Source organism: Drosophila miranda, chromosome 3 (assembly GCF_003369915.1).
Source record: "Drosophila miranda strain MSH22 chromosome 3, D.miranda_PacBio2.1, whole genome shotgun sequence".
In the NCBI taxonomy this organism is placed as follows: domain Eukaryota; kingdom Metazoa; phylum Arthropoda; class Insecta; order Diptera; family Drosophilidae; genus Drosophila; species Drosophila miranda.
The window spans coordinates 20,458,376-20,481,951 of record NC_046676.1 but is presented as its reverse complement, the minus strand read 5'-3'; the positions used below and the strand labels follow the sequence as shown (position 1 = coordinate 20,481,951).

The following is a 23,576-nucleotide window of genomic DNA, read 5'->3' as shown; positions in this document are numbered from 1 at the left end:
GTCTATAAGCAAAGACAGACGCTGGCCAAAATCTGTTCTGTCGTTTTATAAATAACAATGTCTACTCAGGGGTTGTCAGGTGACCTGAAGGCTAACCATGCTTGGGAGATACCCTACTTTAATGCCTTCTTTCTTCTTGACCACAACATTTTCATGTCAGTTAATAAACCTCTCTGTAACCGTTTCATAACTGTCTTGAACCGATTCGTTGTGATCGCATTTGACAACCCTGGGCGGGAGGCTGCAAGCTCTAGATTTTTTATTGCAACTGCTGCATTTGATTTTCTGGTCTGGCGCGCGACGAACGTTGTTTTGGGTCCTCTAATTTCAGCCCAGCAACACAACTTTATTTCATCTACACTTCAGGCCTTTCTGCACTTCACTTCCGATCCCCAGCACTTTGAAGTGAGTGTTTTTTCGATTCCCCAAGTGCCTCTGGTTTTCCAAAGTTTTTCGAACTGTAAGCAAAGTGCTACGCTACCGATTCTCACTGGGAACAAACTATTACGCAATTCTTAATGCTGTGATGAAGTGTTTGCAAGAGAAAGAAAACAATAGTTATGTAAAAAATGAATTGAAACCATGAGTCCGAAATGAATATTGTCAAAACGAAACGGTTAAAATATTGGGATTTTTCGAAAATGGAACTATATCTTCCGTTCAGTTCATAAGTGATTATGGAATAAAGATCACATTGTATGCTTTCTGTTCTATGTATATGGAATCCGTTCGGTTACATCATGACCTTAACCTTAAAGCATCCTAATTCCTCCCTCCGTGTTCCCATCTCTTTTTAGCACCTTCTCTTGGCAACATGTTCAAATCAATCTTCGAGTCCGCGCAGAGCTCATCGTTCAGGTCGCCGTTCACCAGCGTCAACTGCCAGGCTGCCACTCCTGCCTCCGACCTTGCGCTCTCTAAAGTGGCATCCCCGTCAGCCTCGGCCCTTGACGATGTCTCGCCCCGCAAACATAGCCCCAACCACAACTTTGCCGCCGCCGCCGCAGCTCCTCTGGGTGGTAAGTGGATGGATGATGATCCAGAGAAACCATTCTAATCTCTGGCTCTGGTTTAGATTCCTGCGAGTTTGGATCGAACAAATACTTCCTGCTGTGCGGCTTGGGAGGTATCATCTCTTGCGGCTCCACACACACCATGGTAGTGCCGCTGGATTTGGTCAAGTGCCGCCTGCAGGTGGATCCGGCCAAGTACAAGAGTGTGTTCAACGGTTTCCGGGTCAGTTTGGCCGAGGAGGGTGTGAGGGGTCTGGGCAAGGGCTGGGCACCCACCTTCATCGGCTACTCCATGCAGGGCCTGTGCAAGTTCGGTCTTTACGAGGTCTTCAAAGTCATTTACGGCGATGCCATTGGCGAGGAGAACGCCTTCCTGTATAGAACCGGCCTGTACTTGGCCTCCTCGGCCTCCGCCGAGTTCTTCGCTGATATTGCCCTGGCGCCCATGGAGGCGGCCAAGGTCAAGATTCAGACCACTCCCGGATTCGCCAAGACGCTGCGCGAGGCTCTGCCCAAGATGACTGCCCAGGAGGGCATTGGCGCCTTCTACAAGGGTCTGGTCCCACTCTGGATGCGACAGATTCCATACACCATGATGAAGTTCGCCTGCTTCGAGCGCACCCTCGAGCTGCTGTACAAGTATGTGGTTCCCAAGCCACGTGCCGACTGCACCAAGGGCGAGCAACTGATAGTCACCTTCGCCGCTGGCTACATTGCCGGTGTCTTCTGCGCCATTGTCTCGCATCCCGCCGATACAGTGGTCTCCAAACTGAACCAGGCTAAGGGCGCCTCCGCCCTGGATGTGGCCAAACAGCTGGGCTGGGCTGGTGAGTAGTGATTCTGGTTTTGTGTAAGCCCTTGCCTTAAACTCTACTTTTCTACAGGTCTCTGGGGCGGATTGGTGCCTAGGATTGTGATGATCGGCACTCTGACTGCTGCACAGTGGTTCATCTACGATGCCGTGAAGGTTACTCTCCGCATGCCACGTCCACCTCCACCAGAAATGCCCGAATCCCTGAAGAAGAAGTTGGGCGTGACTGGCGAACAGTAAGCCGTTTAGAAATCGGTTAAGCCTCTTGTTAAACGAATTGGTCGACATTTGAATAGTAAAACCACGATTGAATAAAAACCAAACTTTAAAATATTTATTTTTGTAAATACAAGAAAATTGTGTGTACATTCCGTTTAATTTAACGGCAATTTTCTGCCATCGCCATAGGCAACTCTGTATATATTGCACAACACTGAACAGCTGTTCCATGCTGCATAACAGCCCTGTCGAATCAACATATAAACAGCTGTATGCTGCATAATAGCCCTGTCAACATATAAACACGCGGTCAGCGGCTAAATTTTGATTTGAATAATATTTATTTTAATTCATAAAAATGGTAGCAACGGCTAAAACCGCAAAGCTAACAAAGAAAGGAAAGAAAGGTAACAAGGAGAGCAAAAATGATAAGGCAGAGAACTGGCAAAAGGTTAAAATAAAGGGCCACGTGATTTCCGATGAGTTTGGCGGCTACGAGGGCCTGATTGGACTGGAAGTTCTGGAGGATTACGATGCAGAGCTGGTAAAGTCTTCAAAGAAGAGAGCTTCTAAAAGGAATGATAAAAAAGAGACAGTGAAGAGTAAAAAGAAGAAGGTATCCAAGACTGTGGAGGAGGAGGGGCCCAGTGAGAGCTCCAGTGAATCGGAAAGCGAGGACGAAGTGGTGTTTACGGCCAAGTCCACCAGAAAGGCGCGTCAAGCCGAACGTCATGCACAGAAACTAGAAAAACTGAAGGAGAAACGACAAAAGCGAAAGGAATCGCGAAAGCTGAAAAAGGAAAATATTGAAGAAGAAGATGGTTCGGAGTCGGACGACAACGAGGACAATCCTTCAGGTCAATATGTACTGTTGAGACCTCCACAATCGGACGATGAAAATGAGGAGGCAGTGGAGCCCTCGAGTGATGAAGAAGTACCTCAGCTTGTGCCCGCTTCGACGGAATACGAGGATGAACTGTCCGCTTGGAATGGCTTGGGAGTGCCCTCTAACATTCTACGAGCACTGGCTGAACAGGGCTTTAAGGCACCCACGCAAATTCAGTCCATGACTCTGCCAGCTGCCATCCACGGCAAAAAGGATATCCTGGGAGCTGCGGAAACCGGCAGTGGAAAGACCCTGGCCTTTGGCATTCCTATGCTGGCTGGAATTATGGAGCTGAAGCAGAGAAATGCTAGTTCTGGCATTCGCAAGGCCCCCAAAGTGAAGGGCGCGCCAATAGCTCCGCCAGCCGACGATGAGCATGAACTGACGCCGCCGCCTGACGAGCTGGACCACGTGTCTGGTGCCAGCGATGAGGACAGCGATGCCGAAGAGCGTGAACAGCGCAAGCAAACTCCCCTGTACGGTCTGGTGCTGACACCCACTCGGGAGCTGGCCGTCCAAGTAAAGAATCACCTGGTGTCTGCAGCTAAATACACTGGAATCAAAGTAGCTGCTATCTTCGGGGGCCTGTCCGTAGCCAAGCAGGAACGTGTGCTCCGGCAGTGTCCGGAGATCGTTGTGGCCACACCCGGCCGCCTCTGGGAACTGTTTGCCCAGGGCAATCAGCACCTCAACAAACTGGATAATTTGAGCTTCCTGGTTATCGACGAAACGGATCGTATGGTAGAGAAGGGTCATTTCGAAGAGCTTAGGAGCCTTCTCAAGGTGCTCAACGCAGACGAGCAAAAGAAGCAACAACGCCAAAACTTTGTTTTCTCCGCCACACTGACTTTGGTCCATGATCTGCCAGATCACATGCAGAGTAAGATAGAGAAACCTTTCATCAATGTCAAAATATATGTAATTTTCTTCTCGTAGAGCGCAATGTGGGAAAGCGTCCCAAGTTTGTGAAGCAAACGGTGGATCAGAAAATCGAAAGCCTCATTGAGGAGCTGGGCATATCTCAGCCCAAAATTGTAGATATAACCAGCACTCAACGTGAGTAGATCTCATTGGAACCCCAAATGGCATCCACAATAAACCTTAAATGATCTCTGACAGAAACCGCTCAAACGTTGACCGAAAGCCGTCTGCTGTGTCCCATCGATCAGAAGGACTTCTATCTCTATTACTTCATCCAGCGCCATCCCGGCCGCACCATCGTCTTCTGCAACTCCATAGACTGTGTCAGGCGTCTGGCCACGCTCTTTGGCCTGCTAGATTGCAGTCCTCTTCCACTCCATGCCAACATGATTCAGAAGCAGCGCCTGAAGAACCTTGAACGCTTCCGCGACTGTCCCACAGGTCTGCTAATCGCCACAGATGTAGCTGCCCGTGGCCTGGACATTCCGAATGTGGAGCATGTGATTCACTATCAGGTGCCACGCACCAGTGAGAACTATGTTCATCGCTCGGGCCGTACTGCTCGAGCCAATAAGCATGGAATAACCGTCATGTTTATGGAACCTGGCGAGGTCAGGAGCTACGTGAAGCTCTACAAAACACTAGAGAGAAGTGAGTGATACTTAGATATCGCGAAACGACTTATTAACACACAATTTATTCTTGCAGCCGAGGATCTGCCACTATTCCCCATCTCGGAGCGTTTTTTGGCCGGTGTGAGAGAGCGTGTAAACCTAGCTCGTGACCTGGACAAGGAGGAGCTGAAACTCAAGCGGGTTCAGAGCGAGCGTGGCTGGATGAAGAAGCACGCCGAGGAAATGGACATGATCATTGATGGGTACAACGATGAGTCGTAAGTCTACATGAAACCACATTCGAATCTGCTCTAATATAACAATTTGGTGTAGTGGCAGCGACCAAGATGAGGACCCCTTTGTGATAGAACGACGACGCAATCGCGTCCACGTGGAAACAGTGCGGGCACAGCTCCATTCTCTCCTGGCTCAGCCCCTTTTCCCCAGGGGCTTCAGCTTCAAGTATCCTAACAGCGAGAACTCTGATGTAACCACGAGTCATACCACAAGTGCCGTGGATACTATGAAGGCGGCCATTGAGGACCAGAAGCTGGCCAAAAAGCAACGAAACAAACGGAAAAAAAATGCCTAAATCAACATTATTTTACTTAAAAGATTCACAAAGGATTATACGAATAAAGTTCCGGATAAGTTGATCAGTGCTTCGAAACGTAATACCTAACGCCAGCCTCTGTCAGAGACCGCGCGTTCTTGGCCAGCAAAGTGGAAACAGACAGAGTTGGAGTTGTGAAACACCTAGAATAAACGTAGTTATTAGACCAAGTGAAAATAACGATAAACCCACTCATGCTTACTCAATATACGGTTCCATCTCCTCCAGGGTCCATTTGCGTTTCGTCTTGAACAGATCCCTCATGCGATCGTTGAGATTTGTGGGAAGTCGCTCTTCGGCCAGCGAGCGTATGCAAGGCTGTGCCCCCTCCGAATCGCAGATTCCCAGACCACGTAGATATTGCATCTCACAGGACATGCCCTCGGGCATGGCCTCCTGCCAGGAACGCATAAATTCCTCATTGCGGAAACGCAGCCCCGGCTGCAGAATGTTCTGAGCGACAATCCGAGCGACCAGGGATTCCTGGTAGGAGAACTGGCCTGGACAGCGCTCGCTGGGAATGGTATAGATGTCAAAGAGCCCAGTCACTACAGGCTCTGGTGCAATGCCCTTCAAAGCGCTGATTGTTTCCCCCCTTTCCACTTCGTCCAGGGCCCAGGAGTTTTCGCTGATCAAACCGAGCATCAGACTGATTATTCGATACTCGTACTCGTATTCCAATACGCGTATATGACCATCGAATTCCAAGGCGCGAAAGTTCCGTAGACCCTCCTCAAATTGTGCCCTACTGCACTGGACCGTTTCCAGCAATTGTTGAAAGCTGAAGAGGACCTTCCGCTCAATGCAATACTCGTTCTCCGGCCCCGAATACCGAGTTAGTTGAAGCAACTCGCCCAGTTTGCGGAAGCGGGGCTTGATCTCGCGGCACTCAAAGTATTCATGGAACACGGCCAGGACCGAGCGCTGCTCCAGAGTACGAGGCACTTCCAGGTCATCTTCTGTGCTGTCGTTGAGACTTCGCTCCAGAGAAGCGTTTGCATTGCCTGTGCGCGGGCTCTTAAGTGGGGATGTGCTGGTGGCAGCGCCAAACTTTAAATCCGGCACGAGCAACAAGCTGTTGGAGATCTCAGCGCCCTTAACATCGTACGTCCGCTCGTCAGTGCAGAGCACGATCTTTTCATTCAGGCCACCCTTAAAGTGGAGCGTCTGACCCTCGCGGATGTGATGCAGCATGTGGGAATCGAGCTCTAGCAGACGCAGATTGTCGGCGATAATATTTGCCGAGGGGTAATACAGTGCCTGAGTAACTTGGGTGAGCTGCCTCTCGTCCAACTTGGCATGTTTCACAATTGCCTTTACATCCTCCGGCGTGCGGACGTATCTATCAATGGAAGAGGATCTACCTAATGAATCCCATGAATTTTTATTGGACACTTACAGCTGGGGAGCGTTTTCATCTACTTCCATGGCCTCCATATTAACTAGATAGCCATATTAGCCATGCTCATAATTTTGCCGCGATCCTCAACAACAATATAGCATCTCGTATGAACTTATCCCACTTAAGCCCCCTCTATTTAACACTTGAGGTAAAAGGCGGAAAATATTAACGATTGTAAATTCTTCTTGTAGATCCGTGATCTTTCCTCTGAACTTAAAAAAAAACTGAACCTGAACCGTGTTAAAGTTATTAAATTTTTATTATTTTCGGTGGAAAATTGAAATTCCCCCTTGGCTTATGGTAGGTTAATCGTTCTCCGTCGAAGTTTGGTAACCATATTGTTCAGTTTTGATCTTCCGTCGAATATTACTAGCTATATAAACCATTAAGCCATGCCCACATAATTTTATCCAATTGATTAATCATTTTCCTATATGACTGGCTAATTTTAAGTACTCCTTTTTATTTGATTGCTTATGAAATAAGGTTTAAGCTAAATTGGTCATTAAATAATTCCACTTAATTAATTTCCTTACATGGCAACTACACGCTAACTACACATTTGCACTGCACCGTCATAGCTTCCAGCTTTGTTAGTTCAACGCAGCCAAAATAGTGTCATAGTAATTATCTTTGACTGTCGACACTCGCAAGAAGCTTTAGTTCGTCATGAGAGAGACAGAGACAGAGAGAGAGAGAGCCGCTCTCATTCATCAGCAGCAGTTTAAAAAAAAAGGACGAGGGGGAACGTTGTGAGTTGCTGCGGACACCGCAACTCTACAGTTATACCCGATACTAAGTCAGTATGGCTCTCCTCCGGCAGACGCCGCTAATATTAAACGACACGACAAAGAGTGCGTGCGAGAGAGACAGAAAATCAGTCTGAACGTGACGTCGGGCGCTGCGTAGCCACTGCAAATTGATTTGTTCCTTTTGGCTATAAAAATTATCTGATCTAAACTAGATTCAGCTATCTGATAGATATGGTCGTTATCTATGATTCTGCGTTTTTAGTTTTCTCGAATGTGCAATATTGTGGATGCAACAGATTTTCGTCCTTTGTGGGGGCGGAAGGGGGTGGGGCGAAATTCTGAGATATACGTTTTATAGTGAGATCTAACAGAAGTGCGGATACCAAATTTGGTTACTCTAGCGTTAATAGTCTCTGAGATTTGTGAATATCCCCAGATTTTCGTCCTTTGCGGGGGCGGAAGGAGGTGTGGCGAGGTCCGATATCTTAAGAGTGTGGATACCAAATTTGGTTGCTCTAGCTTTTGTAGTCTCTGAGATCTAGGCGCTAATGTTTTACTCTAAGCAAAGCCGCCTATGCTACGTGTGTATTAGAGAGAGACAGGGCGAGAAAAAATGAAATTGTTTTCTTGATGCTGGCTATAATAATAATACGATCCAATTAAGATTCTGCAGTCTAAAAGATATGGTCATTCTCTACGATTCTGCGTTTTTGGTTTTCTCATATCTTTAAAATTGTGGGTGCCACAGATTTTCGTCCTTTGTGGGGGCGGAAGTGGGCGGGGCGTAGTTTTGAAATATTTTTGTAGCAGTGACATATCACAGAAGTCTGGATCCAAACATCGTTGCTCTAGCTCTTATAGTGTTTGAGCACTAGGCGCTAATAGGGACGGACAGACGGACGGACGGACAGACAGACAGGGCTCAATCGACTCGGCTATTGATGCTGATCAAGAATATATATACTTTATGGGGTCGGAAACTATTCCTTCTGGACGTTACACACATCCACTTTTACCACAAATCTAATATACCCCAATACTCATTTTGAGTATCGGGTATAAAAAGGATGAATAGCATCCAGCTCAATACTTTAATAGCGGTCAGCTTAAGTGTGACACCTCTGTATTACGCTAGAATAAACGAGGTGGAACGTTGTGAGTTGCTGCGGACACCGCAACTCTACAGTTATACCCGATACTAAGTCAGTATGGCTCTCCTGCGGCAGACGCCGCTAATATTGAACCACACGACAAAGAGTGCGTGCGAGAGAGACAGAAAATCAGTCTGAGCGTGACGTCGGGCGCTGCGTAGCCACTGAAAATTGATTTCTTGCTTTTGGCTACAAAAATGATCCGATCTGATCCAGATTAAGCAATCTGATAGATATGGTCATTATCTATGATTCTGCGTTTTTAGTTTTCTCGAATGTGCAATATTGTGGATGCAACAGATTTTCGTCTTTTGTGGGGGCGGAAGGGGGTGGGGCGAAATTCTGAGATATACGTTTTATAGTGAGATCTAACAGAAGTGCGGATACCAAATTTGGTTACTCTAGCCTTAATAGTCTCTGAGATTTGTGAATATCCCCAGATTTTCGTCCTTTGCGGGGGCGGAAGGGGGTGTGGCGAAATTTGGACACGAAACGGTCAAGGTCCGATATCACAGGAGTGTGGATACCAAATTTGGTTGCTCTGGCTCTTATAGGTTCTGAGATCCTTGAACTCATATTTTGCAATTGACAAAACCGACCATGAAACCTGTGTATTAGAGAGAGACAGAGCGAGAAAGAATGAAATTGTTTTCTTGATTCTGGCTATAATAATTATACGATCTTACATTCTAAAACATATAGTCATCCTCTACGATTCTGCGTTTTTGGTTTTATCGTATCTTTAAAAATGTGGATGCCACAGATTTTCGTTCTTTGTGGGGGCGGAAGTGGGCGGGGCGAAGTTTTGAAATATTTTTGTAGCAGTGACATATCACAGAAGTCTGGATACAAAACATCGTTGCTCTAGCTCTTATAGTCTTTGAGCACTAGGCGCTGAAGGGGACGGACGGACGGACGGACGGACGGACGGACGGACAGACGGACAGACAGACAGGGCTCAATCGACTCGGCTATTGATGCTGATCAAGAATATATATACTTTATGGGGTCGGAAACGATTCCTTCTGGACGTTACACACATCCACTTTTACCACAAATCTAATATACCCCAATACTCATTTTGAGTATCGGGTATAAAAACGTTGAAATTATTTTGAATTTTGATTGTGTGTTCGGAGTAAAAAGGGAACAATTTCAAATAATGTTATTTCCATAAAATTATTTAATATAGCTCATCTAAATTTAAATGGACCTGATTTTTTGCCTTTACTTATTATTTTCATATGGATCCTACATACATACATATATCATATGGACCCTCGAACTCTAATCAAATGATCAGGATTAAATTCGTTTCAATAAATGATAGAAACAGCATGATACAAAGTTAGGTATTCCATCCATAGATAAATTGGTTATGAATGAAACGCCCCTTATCAATTGTCAGCGTCCCATGGTTAATAATATTTCGATCCATAGAATGTCTGATGAGAGGCCGATGGAAATGCTACCCACTAATTACTGAGTAAACCCTGCTTGCCCACAAACGAGCATTGACAGTGTAATTTGCTTCCGATATCCCCAATTAAATTGAATAAACATTTGGCATAAGCCAGAAATTCTTAATTACAGTCGTAGGCCTACTATGAACCGGGCACTGGAGTACGTGCTCGGTGCAGGTAGAAAGGGTAAAATGTCACAATTATGGTCTAGGCCCGGTCAGTGGGGACGGTCCTGCCGCAAATTGAGTGGGGGCGTGGCAATTGTTGGGTAAACATTGGACGGCTTTCGTGTGTTGCGGTCACGGTAACACATGTTCGCCTTCACATCTCATCGAGTGGCATGAAAATTTAATTTTTATTGGCCGAACGATACAATTTAGAGCCGTTGGGGCACAGGCGTTGGATGGATAGATACATTTGTATCTCATTATACGTCTCGCTAAAGCTTTAATTATTTTCATTTCGTTTTCTGTGCGCATTTCTGGTGCATCATCGGCTATGCCAAATATTTGCAACAATTTGTCAGTAAATAATTTCGAATTGTTCTCCGTCTGCAGGGCAATCCAAAGAAATCTAAAAAACGCGCTCGCTCAATACGAAGAGAGTGCAGATGCAGATGCAGATACAGATGTATCTTGTATCTGTGTCCGTGTCTGCCTCTGAGGAACGCTGAGAACTGCAAATGGGAATGATGAGAACGAGGAATGAGGCTGGGGCTGCGGCTGGGGATGGGGATGGGGCTGGGCAACATCCCCGGGTGTCAACAGCGCTCTGATTTATTTGAGCGCATTCAACGCTTCGTTGCATTTCGTTAATTTGCCCGTTTTCCGCTGCCAACAAAAATGCTGTATCCCCATCTCTCCCCAACCCATCCCTTATAATCGTCAAAAAGAAAATAAACAACTTTCATCATAATCAGAAAAACCAAAAAATTACCAACGAGCCGCATAATTATATTGTAATTTATGCAACCATCGAATTTGTCAGAGTGTTTGCCAATGTTCAGCGCTCGTAAAATATTTCAAACACCCGCACGTGAGTGCGCTCCAATCAATGGGAGGCTCGTTTGTTATGGCCAAAAATTTGGTCAATTACGATCAATTAAGCCATAAACATGCAAATTATTATAACTATTGCCACCTGCCTTTGGCTGCCTTTTGAGGAGTGTGAAAAACGCTTGGCATATCAATGATGGAGGCCCCTCTAGGCGTGGTCTATGGGCACTGCGGATGCGGAAGTGCTGGCAGGGGATATGGAGGTCGAAATCTATCTTGGGTCTATGGAGGTTTCGGGGATCTGAAGTATATTGAAATACGTAGAACCAACTAATTATAGAAAACATACGAATATCTATGCTGTACTTAACCAATAATGATTAATGATTTAATATAAATACATAATGGAGACAGAGTCTAGTCTCATTCAAGCATATGCGAACTTTAACCCCAGCAAAACCTGCTCCGCTTCAATTAGCTGCAGTTATAAGCGGAACCCACAAATGGAATACTTCATCAGTAAATAAAGATACTATGTAGATAAATGATGAGCACTAGTGCCTTCTTGAGTGTCTGCTAATGATGCCTGACTGTCACACCCCCTTTGAAACTGATGTTTGAATTTAAATTGGTTACTAATATGCCTCGTGAGAGCCGCCACGCAACCCATTCTCCACTCCCCAATCCCCCAGCCGGTATCCGCCATTTCCCTCCACTCCAGTTCAACCTCTCCTCTGCTCCTCAGCAGGAGGACTAACGACGACGGCGCATTAATGGCAGGGCGTTCTGCCGTAGACATAGTCCGGCGATGTCTGATTACAGAGCGATTCGAGCAGAACGCAATTAGGGAAAAGGGGTGGGCAGCCAGGGGGAATCAAGCAGAGGTTTGAGGGGGAGCTGCAACAGACAAACTGGTTCGCTGTGCCCTGCCACACGGCAATTAGCCAACGGCCAATGGCAGCAGCGCGGCAGACAACTTGTCATGCGCCATATTGGAAAGAGGGCGGAGCCATGTATCCGCTTTGGCCGTGTGTGAGTGTGTGCACGAGTATTTGTGTGTGGCACTTGGTGGTGCTTTCTCTCGACCCTTGGGTGCAGTACGTGATGTCTGGCTGCGACTCGACAGTTGCCCGCCGATCTCTGAACGGTTCACTGCGCTGACGCTGACAGGCCTCGCCTTGGAGTTGAAACTTTTCTTGGGTGCATTCTTAGAGTTTTGTGAGTCCGCGCGTGTATAGTGTATAGCTTCTGTGCCCGTGCCTGTGCGTCTTTGCCGGGGGAAGATGGAACGGCCTGCCCTGCTGCAGAACGGGGAGCACGGCGCTGTGGGAAGCCTGGAGACGAAGACGACCACCAGGCTGGTGCCCAAGCCCTTCTCCATCGAAAGTCTGATTGCCACCCAAACACCTGCCACTGTATCCGCCTCGGCATCCGTATCCGCCTCACCGCCGTCCCCGCCGGAGGATCACGAGCAGGAGCAAGAGCAGGAGCTAAGTGCCCGGGCCATGGTCGCCAGCTCGGCCCTGGGCCTCACCCAGTTCCCGCTCTACAATCCCTGGCTTCATGGCTACTTTGCCCAGAACCACGAGAGATTAACGCATTTAATTGCCGGCGGCGGCTGCTACCTGGGATCGCCCGTTGGCAACCCCTTTGCCGGCAAGGAGCCATCGCATCCTCATCCACCACCTCCACATGCCTTGGACAAGTCGCCGCTGCCCCACCCGCTGGATACACGATTCCTTCCCTTCAATGCGTCTGCCGCTGCCGCCGCCGCCGCCTCCGCTGCTACTCCGACGGATCTCAGCTATCGCCGCCTGGCGGAGCTCATGAACCAGGATTACGTCCACAATCTCAGTGTTAACGCTCGCCTGCAGCACATGGCCGTCGCGGGTCGCCTGCAGGAGGATCACCCAAGCCACAGCCTGATGCACCTGCAGGAGCCGATGCTTCTGCAGGCCAATCCATTCTCGCCAGCAAAGTCCGTCAGCCACAGCCCTGTGGAACCCACACTGGATGTGGGCGTGGATGAGGACTACGAGTGCAGCGGCGACTCCAGCAGCGACATCAGCCTTACTTTATCACCGATGCCAAGGAACTGCAACAGAGAGCTGGACAAGAGTCGCAATGGAGGTGGGTACCAGATAGCTAGTGGAAAAGCAGTTGAGTGTTTGAGAAACTCTTCAGGCACTTTGCTAAAGGTCTTGCTTAGAATTGCAGTGTTAAATAATTTGGGTAGAAGTGTCAACGGCTTACAATCTGTCTGTGTTTTTTCACCGAGTCATGTTTGAAGAAAGGAAATATTTCACAGTCGCCTCTTGGGCGGCAGGCTTTAGGTATATGTATTAATAATTACATATGTATAGCTGAAATTGTACAGAACCATGGAAAAGCGTTCATATCAAGTGCCAACTTTTTAAATTGTTAATCTGCAAAATTCTTACGTGTTTGAAAGAGTCAGCCCCAGAGGAAATCGGTTCGTTTTTGTTAAAGTTTTGACTGGAATAAGTCCGTCCGAAAGATATTCAGCACTGAAATAGCTCTAATGGGAATGATGAAAATTCTGATATGTAGGAAGGTGCAACAATCCATCCAGACATAGCTCTGCTTAATAGTAATTCCGAATCATTCTTCTATCTTTTACTGAAAGATAAATTTTCAGGCAAGCCAAGTCTGGACAAAAACAAGAGTAATTCAAGTGAGAGGGTGAGAGCAATCACACCTCTCTATCGCAACTTAAATGCCACAAATGCTTGTACTCGTAAGTGCTGCAGCACTCACTCCAATTTCAAGTTTTGGATCATATGAAATCTCCCATTCCCTGCATATCCACCCTCACTGGCAGAGCCTTGTCCCAGTCACAGTCCCAGTCGCTGGCCAGTCCGTAGACTGCTGTCTAATGTGGTTTTGTGATGGTAATTAAAATTGAGGCTGCCAAGTCATAATCAGAATTAGCATAAAGCGCATTAAGACCCAATGTTCGGTGTCAATCAAAGCTGTGAAAAGTTTTCACAACTCTTGCTCTGTGATATTCGGGCAGCCCTCCCAGCAATAGAAGACAGAACAGCCGTAACAATAGGCACAGTCACAGACTCAGTCGTGGATGGTGTGCTGACGTTTTGACAAACATGACGACTTGGCCATGCCACTCGAATGGAAGGAACATACTCAGCTCTCAGTCAGCGTTAGCGTAGAGAATAGACCTTCTCATCCAAATCGTAATGGCCCCAAAGTTGGGAAGGATTCACGTGCGTTCTCCTTGCCCTAATCAATTTTCCAACAAAGCGGCTGAAAAGCGCAACAAATTTTCCACTAATATATTCATAACTGTATTTGAGTGGGTGGTTGACGGAGGGTGTTTGCTTTGTGCAGTGGCTGGGTGGTGGTGGACGAGCAGGGACCCCCCTTCAATTCGAGTCCGATAAATCAGTGACAGCGAGGGCATGCGAAGCGTGTAAGTGTTAAAAAACCGCTTAGCCGTGTACTCAAAATTAACAGCCAGATGGGGTTGGGGATGGGGATGTTGATGGGGATTGGGCTGTCACCCTCATTCGCATCTTCATCCTCCTCCAAGGAGACATTTAACTTTCACGCTCAACTTGGGAGACACCACAAACGACAGCTTAAGACAAACAGATTACGGCCCGAGCATTCCTGATGTCTTCCCTTCTGGGGGCTGAGGCTGGGACTGGGGCTGGGGCTGGCCATCATTCAGACACATGTATTCAGTTATAAATAAATATGCTTGCCACAAGTTATGACACAGGCCATTTACGCCAGAAGTCCACAAACTTGTTAGGGAGCCATTAAGAGGAAGCGATTCTTGAATTGGAAGAGGATGTGGACTAACAGGAGGACACTTTATTAAACATAATCGCTTGATTTCACCCTGAAACTCACATATTGCTATTTGGAAACAGAGAAGAGATTTCAGGGCTACGATTTCCTAAATTCCAAGGGAAAGGAAATGGTAGAGGAAGATCAAAACGAATTAGAATAGTAACAAGAGAGTGTTAGTGCCTTTGTAGTTAAATAAAATAAAATAGATATTTTACCCTAGACTAGTTTCTTCCTCAAAGCTCCTTTAAGCTATTCTCCATCTAATAACCTCCATCTTCGAATCACCTTCCAGCCTATACCAATTCGGATAGCGAAGACTGCAGCGACGACGAGGGCGCCCACTCGCACCATGAAGCCGGCGGCCTGGGCGGTAAGGACTCGCAAGGCAACGGCAGTGGCTCCAGCAGCTCCAAGTCCCGTCGACGCCGCACCGCCTTCACGTCGGAGCAGCTGCTGGAGCTGGAGCGGGAGTTCCACGCCAAGAAGTATCTCAGCCTCACGGAGAGGAGTCAAATAGCCACAAGTCTGAAACTGAGCGAAGTGCAGGTGAGTGAGAGAGTGGATCTATGGCAAGAAATATCGCATTTATAGAGAACCGCATCCTCCATTCGTTAGGTGAAAATCTGGTTTCAAAATCGACGCGCCAAATGGAAGCGGGTGAAGGCCGGACTCACGTCCCACGGCCTGGGCAGGAACGGGAGTGCGAGCGGCACCAAGATAGTAGTGCCCATACCGGTGCACGTGAACCGCTTCGCAGTCCGCTCCCAGCACCAGCAGCTGGAGAAAATGTGCCTCAGCGGACCCAAACCGGATCTGCGCAAGAAACTATCGACGGAAGCGATGAGCGGCTTCGAAAAGTTCAATGGCGGCGGCCTGGGCGGCTCCGCCCCCAGCTCCAGCACTGCCTCCGTTGGGGCCGGAAGTGTGGGGATGGGGCTTGCATTGGGCATTGGAGTGACGACCCCCCTATCCATGGGCCGCAGTATCTACTGATCGGGTGGGTTCTGCTTAGGATGTACATACACATAAGAACGAAAAGAAAGGATGTTCAGTTGTCATGAAGTTTTTTTTTTGTAAATAAAACAATATAAAAATCGAATTCGGTTCCTGCCTACTTTTGGCCTCCACGATATCTCATTATGAGTCGAGTGCGCGTACGAGTACGAGTGTATATGCAGCAAACCACATGAACGGACATAAATCCTGCAGGATGGGGATGGTTGCCTGAGAAGGCCCTGTCAGAGTCAGGCAGTGCTCGGGGACTCGTTTCGATGTCAATTGGTACAATTAAACTGCCAATTTGTGCGATTTAACACGGCCCAGAGGACCGACCTAACAGCAGAGGCGAGAGTGACCAAAGTTGAAGTTGAAGTTCGAGTTGACTCGATTTATCTGTGACTAATTTTTGTAATTTAACGCACCAAATTGTCACAAAACGAGAGCCTGGGAGTGCTGCTGATGATGCTGCTCCTGCGGCTGCTCCTGATGGAGGGGAGAGCCAGAAGCAGAGCGGAGCGATGGCAAACAATCACTCCAGGTGTCTCACGTGTCACGCCTCTTCAGCCTCTGATGCCTGGTTCCTGGTTCCTGGTTCCTACTTCCCCTATGACTTATTAGCCCTGCTGTGCAGCAGGATCAGCCTCAGTTCTGTTCTCCCTCCCCTGGTGTGAATTTCTAATTGCATTAGCAACTTATTGGCTGCTGCCTCCTTTTGCCTCGACAATTGACTTTTGTTTGTTGTAGCCCACTGCTCGCCCCACACTCCTCTGCCTTTCTCCCCACATCACTCTCTAATTGTGGCAAAAGGCAGGAGGCAAAAGGAGGTGGAAACCCACCCCAGGGCCCATGCCTATGCCTTTGCCATCACATCACCCCTGTGCGGATCGTTGTCGTCTCGTTTTCAGCTTTATGTTGGGACACGCCTCCAAGCATGAGTTTTTATTATTGTAACACTTTGCAGGCAATTTGCTGCCGGCTGCGGGATTGCCCTTGCTCTGTGGATGCTCTTTTGCCGCGACTCAAACTGAATCTGAATCGGAAGCTGGCACTGAGATTGCGGCAAATGAACAAAGTGGGAAGCAGGAACAGGGCTCGGCTTGAATGGTTCAGGGAATGCGCTACAATGTATAGGGGAAACGAAACTGGAAGCATACCACTCCCCTACTATCAAATGTGCGATTCCTTGTGCAGCTCATTTGCAGTTCGTTGTGGCCGTCGCTGCTGTGGCTGGAACATGGGAATCTGCCCAAGTCTGTGATTTTCTCCTGCCTTCGGTTCACCCCCTTTGCCAGATTTGCCTTTGTTGTAAATTATATTGCCATTAATTACGCGCGGATTTGTGTTGAGCTGAACAGCTAAGCAGCCGTAATGCAGCACGTTAAAAATCACTTTAAAATCATTAAAAAAAACAGGAGTAAATCGGTTGGCGTTGCGGACGGCAGGCAGGGTGGAGATTCAAATGCTGATCCTGCTGCGAGTCCAGTAGGAAAAGGGGGTCATCGTTGAATGCAGGGACAGCCATAAATCAAGCCATGAATGCGCGCTGTCATAATTTGTCATAAGGCCGGGGCACGCCCACTTTTGTGCATAGTTAGGCAACACATGTGGCAAAGCAGAGGGAGAACGTTGCCTGCTCGGTTGCAAGTTTGTTGCTAGCCCGGCCAAGAGCCTTAAGCCACTGTGACGGAGACACAGACCTTCAAAGGCACCGAGGACGACTCATTAAAGTGCACTTGTCAGCGGCCAGAGACATCAGAAATATCTCCATGAAATCGTATGCAAAGTGGACACGGAGTGACTGCCCCTCATGGACAATCAGCGGCAATCAGCAATGTAAGCGGCTTGTAAACCCAAAGGGGGGACACCACAATCAGAGTGCCAGGGGGCTGCGAGGCGACCATTCATTGCTGGCATTGCCAGCCGATCTGTCAGTCCCGTCCCCCAAAGCCGAACGATCGGGCACCCAGAGCCTGGCTCCGACTGTTCAAATTCTGCTGAAGAAGGCCGAAACACACAAAAAGAATCAAACGAGAATGCACTCACGCACCTGAATCCCTAATCAGCGGCCAGCGATGACGATCCGTCAGGTCGGACAGGCGGCAGCTACCGGCGGCGACATTGCTCTCTCTCTGCTGCGGACAGCCAATGGGGTATCAGGTGAAGTATATTGGGCTGCCATGTAATGCAGATATATGGACGTCAAAATATACAAAAGAGACTCTCAAAGAATCAAGGTAAGGTGGTATGTTCGTGCGATAGCAGGCCCTTGCAAACGATCACCGGTTTGAGCTAGCTTTGGTATCTCGGAAGAGTCTTATATACAAGTTCCAAGTCTCCTCTTTCCACTTGCCTAAAGGGTACCTGCCTTGTCGAATCTCTCTCTGCCAAATGCACTCTTACTTGTTTTCTTTTCCTTTGGTTTTGTGAATTAATTAATTACAATTTTATGATTTTATTAATTTCCAAAACCGAAATATAAAGAATGCAAGCGGCAGACCTTTTCCCAGTCCCTCATCAATGAAGCAGTGTCGCCGTCGCCGTCGCCGTTGCCGTTGCCGTCGCAGTCCGTCTTTGTCTCTGGCTGTCCGTGTCTCTCCCCAACTGTCCGATCCGCCACTGTCCGTCCGTATTCCAATTCCCATGGCTTATGGGCACGTACCTCGAACTCGTAATAATAATGAATGTAAATTGCCGCAATGAACGATTTAATGTCTTAATTCTTTATTTATACTGCATTTTCATATTCAATATGTCGCTGCAGGCACGCCTCCTCGCCTCCACTCTCCCACACGGCCTCTGGGGGCGGGAGTTTCACAAACAATTTGAAAATAATTATGTATTACATTGCGGGGGCTGGCATTATTTCACCGCAAGCGAATGAATAGAACAAAGTGCCGACTGCATGAATAATGCAATAATTAACCAACAAAAATAATGAATTTCAATAAAAATATGAAAATTTATATTCGAATTGAACAATTTTCAAAAGACTTTTCACGGCTCGCACTTGGTCACGAAGGAAGCCGTTTGTCAAAATGTGTCCAACGATTCCGTGCCATCCAATTACATATACGTGCACCCTGCCCCCCCTTTTACACTGAACTAAACGATTCCGAGAAGAATATTAGAAACGGGTGTCCAAGTGTCTGGGGTCTGGGGTCTGGGTTTGGGGCCTGGGCAGCCGCCAAAGGGTCGGCTCTTCAGAGGTCTGGGAAGGGTTCTGGGGCAGAAGAACTGAATTTATTTGTTTGTTTTGAAATTAAATTGGAAGAGGAAATATTTGCAGGAGAATATAGAATAAAGAATGGAATCCCTGAAGATTGCCTCAGTTTTTCTTGAAGGTTTTCCCCGCTAACCCGTGTATATTTTTACGTCCCAAGCTCCCAAAGGGAAGCAAATATCCATCAAAATTGGGACTATTATCTAACTAACTATTCCTTGTATTGCCTTCTAATTCCTTTTAAACTATATATCCAGAAAATTCAGTTTCCCGACAGGATATCCGTATCACATCCTCCGTTCAGATCTAGATATATGGATCGCCCACACGCACAAACAGAGCTAATCTTTTTGCATAATTTGGCATGACGATCCAACATTAATCAGGGGACTGAGAGGTCTCCCAAGCCACAACCACTTCCGCTCCGTGGTAGAACGCACTGAGATCTGAAAAGAGGGTAGGGATCTGAGCACATAATAAACCAAATTGTGGCGTGTGCACGTATTGTGAGTCCGTTTTCGAATCGGAATCCCTGGGTGGCCCAACTAGAGATCATTTAGGATGAGTTACGAGGCCAGTGGTATGGAAGGGCCTACGTGTCCGCTTCAGTGGCACGTTTAAACAGTTTGAATATATGCCTGCAAAGGACACCGTGTGGAGATGGGTAGATAATTGATAAGATTCGAGCTGCCGTTTAGATAATTGATATTCCTGTCCAGAAAAAGAGAGAGTCACATAGAAAGGGCGACTTCCCGCAGAGCCACTTCTCCTGCTCTTTATAACAGAGACAGAGCAATCCCCACTTAAGCCACTGACTAAAAAACGACGGACGCAATTTATGCCACAGCATCCGGATGGGATGGGATGCCGATGCCACACCCACAGCTCCCCGGCCACATGTGATTTGGTGAGTTGGCAAAATAAAAGCCAAAATAATAAAAAAAGAAGATGTTCAATGCACAAAAGCAAATCATCATCATCATATGGACAGGGCACGGCACTGGGGAGCTTTCTTCTTGGTAACGCCCACAGACACAGACACAGGCACATACATAGATACAGATACACACACACACACGCGAGCGCATAGCGACCCGTATCAGTCTGTCTGGACTCGCTCTAGTTCCGCCCACCGACTTCCGGGCCCGCAAAGTGCCAACTTGCTGCGGAGTCTCCGTTTTTTGTTGCTATAATTTCAACGCCAGCGCTTAATGTGCCGCAATGCCACGGAGTGGGTGGCGCATGTCCATAATTACAAACCACCCACCGAGTGGGCCCTGTCCGCAAGCACCAAAAAAGTGATGACGTAGTTTGTGTGGTGTGTGTGTGTGTGCCACAACTGAATTGTTTGGCAACGCCCACCGCTCAGCGGGCGCTCAAATTTTGCGGTAATCATCGACGCGCCAGGGGAGGCGAGCCAGTGGAAGAGATGGAGATGCTAAGTGCTGGCAGCAATCTGGGGAACTGGACAGCAGCCAAACCAATAAACCTAAAAAAACTAATTTAATATAACGTTTTCTGTAAGAATACTTTCGAATTATAACTGCAGCAGCGGTGTGCCATAGCAGCTAGCTCTTGTTGGGCCCTGCTTCTCGTTTCGATCGACTTGGAAGGCCATTGATAGAGAGCGCTCAAATTGAATTGCTTCGATTTGGAATTAAGTGTTTATTATTTAGTGTATTCGACTGCTAAAGAACACAACCGTTGCACTGCAAAGCCTCCATTTTGCGCTTAAAAATCTAGAAAAAAAACATTGCACATGGCCTAAAACTAAATTTGACTATGATTGCATGCAGAAATGGCCAATATCTCAAAAGTTACAACGTATCACATTACAAAAGAAAACTCTCCCGTCCGATTCTACAGGCGCTGTACACAGCGCCTCACAAACTTGGCCTTGTGGAGGCACATGAAGCGCAGTAGGAAGATGATCAGGAGAAGGCTGACGCCATAGCCTACAACGAGGACGGCACGCTTCCGACGACGCCACCTCTGGTAATCGCGCCAGGATTCGTAGCGATTGCGGAACTGCGGCGGCAACTCGAACTTACTGCGTCGCGGGAAAAACGAGAGGTAGAAGTCCTCGAGCAGATGGCGCACTAGATCGTTGTCCTCCGTCCGCCTGGCATCCAGATTGTCGTTGATGCAGTTGAACTTCCGCGGATTACGACGCATCTTGTCCAGGGACTCCACAACCTCCGTGAGATTCGAGGTGAGCATCATAAAGTTGCTGTGCAAGGACCGCTTCGGACTGATGTTGTAGCGGTATCTGGAGCGCTTCCCAAAATTGGACGTGAGGGCTTCGGCCAGCAGGGGGCAGCGGACGACCAGTTCCCGCGTTATAGTTGGCTGTGAAAGGAACAGTTAGTTGTTTTCTTCGAGCTATTCCAGTCACCCACCAGATTGGAGTCCTCGTAGCGCTCATAGACCAACGTGGAATGCACCACTGTATCAGGGGTGACATATAGGCCCAAGGCTCGGGTGCAGTTCTGAACAACCTCCTCAAAGTAGTGCATCGCCGACCAGTCCAAGGGCGGGGAATACATGCGAGTGAGGAATGTACGCACCTCTCGGTCTGACCAGGTTCCGGAAGCATCCGTGTCAAAATCGTCGAAGATCTCCTCCACACTCAGCAGCTGCGTCTCGCTCATAAGGAAGGAGTAGTAGGCAAAGGCGTACTGTAGGTCTGTGGCTGAGCGGAAGCGCTGATGAGCCGTGTTCAGGACCTGCTGCGGGAAACGGAGCTGCATGGCGTCAACAATATCGCGGTCGAGCAGGAAGCCCACGTGAGCCAGGACATGGCGAGCCTTGAAGCCATAGGCCTTATTCAGCAGCATGTTGGTGACAATTAGGGAGTGCGAATAGATGTCTGTGGATGACTTGAAGTCCTCCTTGTGCAGTACTTTACGCTGGCTCGTTGGCATCACTGTGCTACTGTCCTCCAGATCGGGATTGAGTGACATTAGCTTGTCCTTGTTGAAGCGCTCCACAATGCGCCGTAGCTCGAGCAGGGTGGACACGTTTCGATGCCGCATTACATCCCTGAAGTTCGAGGAGCTCTGCTTGATTAGCTTCTGCAGGCCCATGTGCGGGAATTTGTGTATTGTAGAAGGAGCTGCTTCCTCCTCGTGCGTCTCCTGGCTGTGCATGACGATGTGGGAACCGTCCGGCTGCTCCGTATCGCTGCAATCCCCGCCATCGAACTGGCATGCATCAATGTTGCAATGGCGGTCACAGGCCCCATCTCCTATATACGTCCAGGGACAGTCCAAGGCGCAGTCGGGCACCATCCAAGCCTGATAGACCCGAACACCTTCTGCCTCCGTATACAGATCTTCCGGAAAGAGCGGCGCCCCCAGGAATATATCGTCGTTTAAGTACAGAAATCTCTTGGACAGCGTTGGAATACGATGCAGGAATGTCTCGATGGCCGCACTAGAGAACGTCGGCAGCTGCGCCGGGTCGGGGGCCAGCACCTCGTGGGGAACCACAGTGACGCGCTCGTAGCTAAGATCCAGCCAGTTGGGAATCTGGCCATTGGTCACAATATACACGTGACGAATCCAGCTGGCGTGCTTCTCCAGCGAGCGCAGTGAGTACCGCAGCTCGTTCTTATCGTCGAACCGCGAGGGATCATAGTTGGGGTCAAACCGACTGATGGCCTCGATAAAGCTGGGATCTGAACCGTTCACCCAGGTATAGACGACGTCGATGGGCGTGCAGGGGATGTTGTTGTCACTAATCTGGTTGTCCTCGGATATAGACATCAGACTGCCACCCAGCCAGAACATCAAGCACAGCCCGCCAACCACTGGTAGGTAAGAAAAACTACGATTATTCCAGATGACAAGTGTCCAAAAATTAGATCCTACCCGAAAACAGCTGCAGCTTGCGGCGCGACTGCATCTTCAGCTGCTCGATGGCGCGTCGCATTTTACGTTGCCACGAACGGCGGCGCAGACGCATCCTCAGAGACTTACAGTGCACATTTCATTGATGATTTCATCGTACAAAAGAAAACAACACACAAATGTAATGGTTTGTTTTGGTTTTTGACCTAAATCAATTAACCGCACGATAGGCTATGGTCACACTGATAATCAACGAAATCTGCAGGGTGACCGTTTACGGTATTTTTTTAGGTCAAAATTGAACCGACGGTATATTTACGGTATATCGGTATATAATGGTAAATTTTGCCAATTTTTAACGTTATATAGAAATCCAATAAAAGCATGTATTTAGAATAGGCCAGTTAAGTAGAAAATTGATTCATCATTCGTATTAAACTAAGTGGGCATGGCTAAATGTTCTATATAGTTAGTAATAGTCCACGGAATATCAAAATCGAGGAATATGTATATCAGAACTTGAATTCCTAAGTATATTTACGGTATGTTTTTAAAATAAGACGGTATGTTTCGGTGCTGTTCTGAGGGTCATACTGTAGAAATACTGGTTTTCGCCGCGCTCCCATGGTATTTTTGTCAATTTCATCAATCTATTAATTTAATTTTCAATGTTATATAGAAATCCAATAAAAGCAAGTATTTCGAATAGGCCAATCATGTATAGAATTGATTCATCAATTGTACAAAATTGAGTGGGCATGACTAAATGTTCCATATAGATGGTATTATTCAACGGAACAAAGAATATGAGGAATTGGTCGTTTTTTTT

The 23,576-nt window shown here is 47.7% G+C and overlaps 5 protein-coding genes across 5 annotated transcripts; 3 read left to right on the top strand and 2 right to left on the bottom strand.

The window, feature by feature from the left end:
• Nucleotides 1–271: 271 nt before the first annotated feature.
• On the top strand, nucleotides 272–2,157 carry LOC108160044 (phosphate carrier protein, mitochondrial). The gene is made up of 4 exons (XM_017293788.2): nucleotides 272–405; nucleotides 798–1,019; nucleotides 1,076–1,840; nucleotides 1,898–2,157. Exons 2-4 carry the CDS (start codon nucleotides 815–817, stop codon nucleotides 2,062–2,064), a joined length of 1,137 nt encoding a protein of 378 aa, XP_017149277.1. The 5' UTR covers nucleotides 272–405; nucleotides 798–814; the 3' UTR covers nucleotides 2,065–2,157.
• A 147-nt stretch (nucleotides 2,158–2,304) lies between these two features.
• On the top strand, nucleotides 2,305–5,278 carry LOC117187688 (ATP-dependent RNA helicase DDX24-like). The gene is made up of 5 exons (XM_033390371.1): nucleotides 2,305–3,809; nucleotides 3,866–3,985; nucleotides 4,049–4,501; nucleotides 4,559–4,742; nucleotides 4,798–5,278. The coding sequence occupies exons 1-5, from the start codon at nucleotides 2,402–2,404 to the stop codon at nucleotides 5,054–5,056; spliced, it is 2,424 nt and encodes an 807-aa protein (XP_033246262.1). The 5' UTR covers nucleotides 2,305–2,401; the 3' UTR covers nucleotides 5,057–5,278.
• LOC108160043 (sister chromatid cohesion protein DCC1) lies at nucleotides 5,050–6,592 on the bottom strand. The gene is made up of 3 exons (XM_017293787.2): nucleotides 6,477–6,592; nucleotides 5,280–6,419; nucleotides 5,050–5,220 (listed from the first exon to the last, which is right to left on the bottom strand). Exons 1-3 carry the CDS (start codon nucleotides 6,512–6,514, stop codon nucleotides 5,121–5,123), a joined length of 1,278 nt encoding a protein of 425 aa, XP_017149276.1. The 5' UTR covers nucleotides 6,515–6,592; the 3' UTR covers nucleotides 5,050–5,120.
• Nucleotides 6,593–11,943: 5,351 nt separating this feature from the next.
• Nucleotides 11,944–15,761, top strand: LOC108160955 (homeobox protein unplugged). The gene is made up of 3 exons (XM_017295248.2): nucleotides 11,944–12,970; nucleotides 14,970–15,223; nucleotides 15,293–15,761. Exons 1-3 carry the CDS (start codon nucleotides 12,124–12,126, stop codon nucleotides 15,668–15,670), a joined length of 1,479 nt encoding a protein of 492 aa, XP_017150737.1. The 5' UTR covers nucleotides 11,944–12,123; the 3' UTR covers nucleotides 15,671–15,761.
• A 4,771-nt stretch (nucleotides 15,762–20,532) lies between these two features.
• On the bottom strand, nucleotides 20,533–22,988 carry LOC108160549 (N-acetylglucosamine-1-phosphotransferase subunits alpha/beta). Its single transcript, XM_017294616.2, has 3 exons — nucleotides 22,769–22,988; nucleotides 21,296–22,707; nucleotides 20,533–21,245 (listed from the first exon to the last, which is right to left on the bottom strand). The coding sequence occupies exons 1-3, from the start codon at nucleotides 22,860–22,862 to the stop codon at nucleotides 20,757–20,759; spliced, it is 1,995 nt and encodes a 664-aa protein (XP_017150105.1). The 5' UTR covers nucleotides 22,863–22,988; the 3' UTR covers nucleotides 20,533–20,756.
• Nucleotides 22,989–23,576: the final 588 nt, after the last annotated feature.

What these genes read in the sequence shown, in the direction of transcription:
- LOC108160549 (XM_017294616.2), bottom strand. Translation starts at nt 22,862, where the DNA reads ATGCGTCTGCGCCGCCGTTCGTGGCAACGTAAAATGCGACGCGCCATC. An exon ending in CAAGCTGCAGCTGTTTTCGG is followed by an intron (nt 22,708 to 22,768) that starts GTAGGATCTAAT and finishes CTTACCTACCAG; the next exon opens with TGGTTGGCGGGCTGTGCTTG. An exon ending in GCTACGAGGACTCCAATCTG is followed by an intron (nt 21,246 to 21,295) that starts GTGGGTGACTGG and finishes TTCCTTTCACAG; the next exon opens with CCAACTATAACGCGGGAACT.
- LOC117187688 (XM_033390371.1), top strand. Translation starts at nt 2,402, where the DNA reads ATGGTAGCAACGGCTAAAACCGCAAAGCTAACAAAGAAAGGAAAGAAA. An exon ending in TCTGCCAGATCACATGCAGA is followed by an intron (nt 3,810 to 3,865) that starts GTAAGATAGAGA and finishes TTCTTCTCGTAG; the next exon opens with AGCGCAATGTGGGAAAGCGT. An exon ending in AGATATAACCAGCACTCAAC is followed by an intron (nt 3,986 to 4,048) that starts GTGAGTAGATCT and finishes GATCTCTGACAG; the next exon opens with AAACCGCTCAAACGTTGACC.
- LOC108160044 (XM_017293788.2), top strand. Translation starts at nt 815, where the DNA reads ATGTTCAAATCAATCTTCGAGTCCGCGCAGAGCTCATCGTTCAGGTCG. An exon ending in CGCCGCAGCTCCTCTGGGTG is followed by an intron (nt 1,020 to 1,075) that starts GTAAGTGGATGG and finishes GCTCTGGTTTAG; the next exon opens with ATTCCTGCGAGTTTGGATCG. An exon ending in CAAACAGCTGGGCTGGGCTG is followed by an intron (nt 1,841 to 1,897) that starts GTGAGTAGTGAT and finishes ACTTTTCTACAG; the next exon opens with GTCTCTGGGGCGGATTGGTG.
- LOC108160955 (XM_017295248.2), top strand. Translation starts at nt 12,124, where the DNA reads ATGGAACGGCCTGCCCTGCTGCAGAACGGGGAGCACGGCGCTGTGGGA. An exon ending in GGACAAGAGTCGCAATGGAG is followed by an intron (nt 12,971 to 14,969) that starts GTGGGTACCAGA and finishes ATCACCTTCCAG; the next exon opens with CCTATACCAATTCGGATAGC. An exon ending in TGAAACTGAGCGAAGTGCAG is followed by an intron (nt 15,224 to 15,292) that starts GTGAGTGAGAGA and finishes TCCATTCGTTAG; the next exon opens with GTGAAAATCTGGTTTCAAAA.
- LOC108160043 (XM_017293787.2), bottom strand. Translation starts at nt 6,514, where the DNA reads ATGGAGGCCATGGAAGTAGATGAAAACGCTCCCCAGCT. An exon ending in GATGAAAACGCTCCCCAGCT is followed by an intron (nt 6,420 to 6,476) that starts GTAAGTGTCCAA and finishes TTCCATTGATAG; the next exon opens with ATACGTCCGCACGCCGGAGG. An exon ending in GAGATGGAACCGTATATTGA is followed by an intron (nt 5,221 to 5,279) that starts GTAAGCATGAGT and finishes CGTTTATTCTAG; the next exon opens with GTGTTTCACAACTCCAACTC.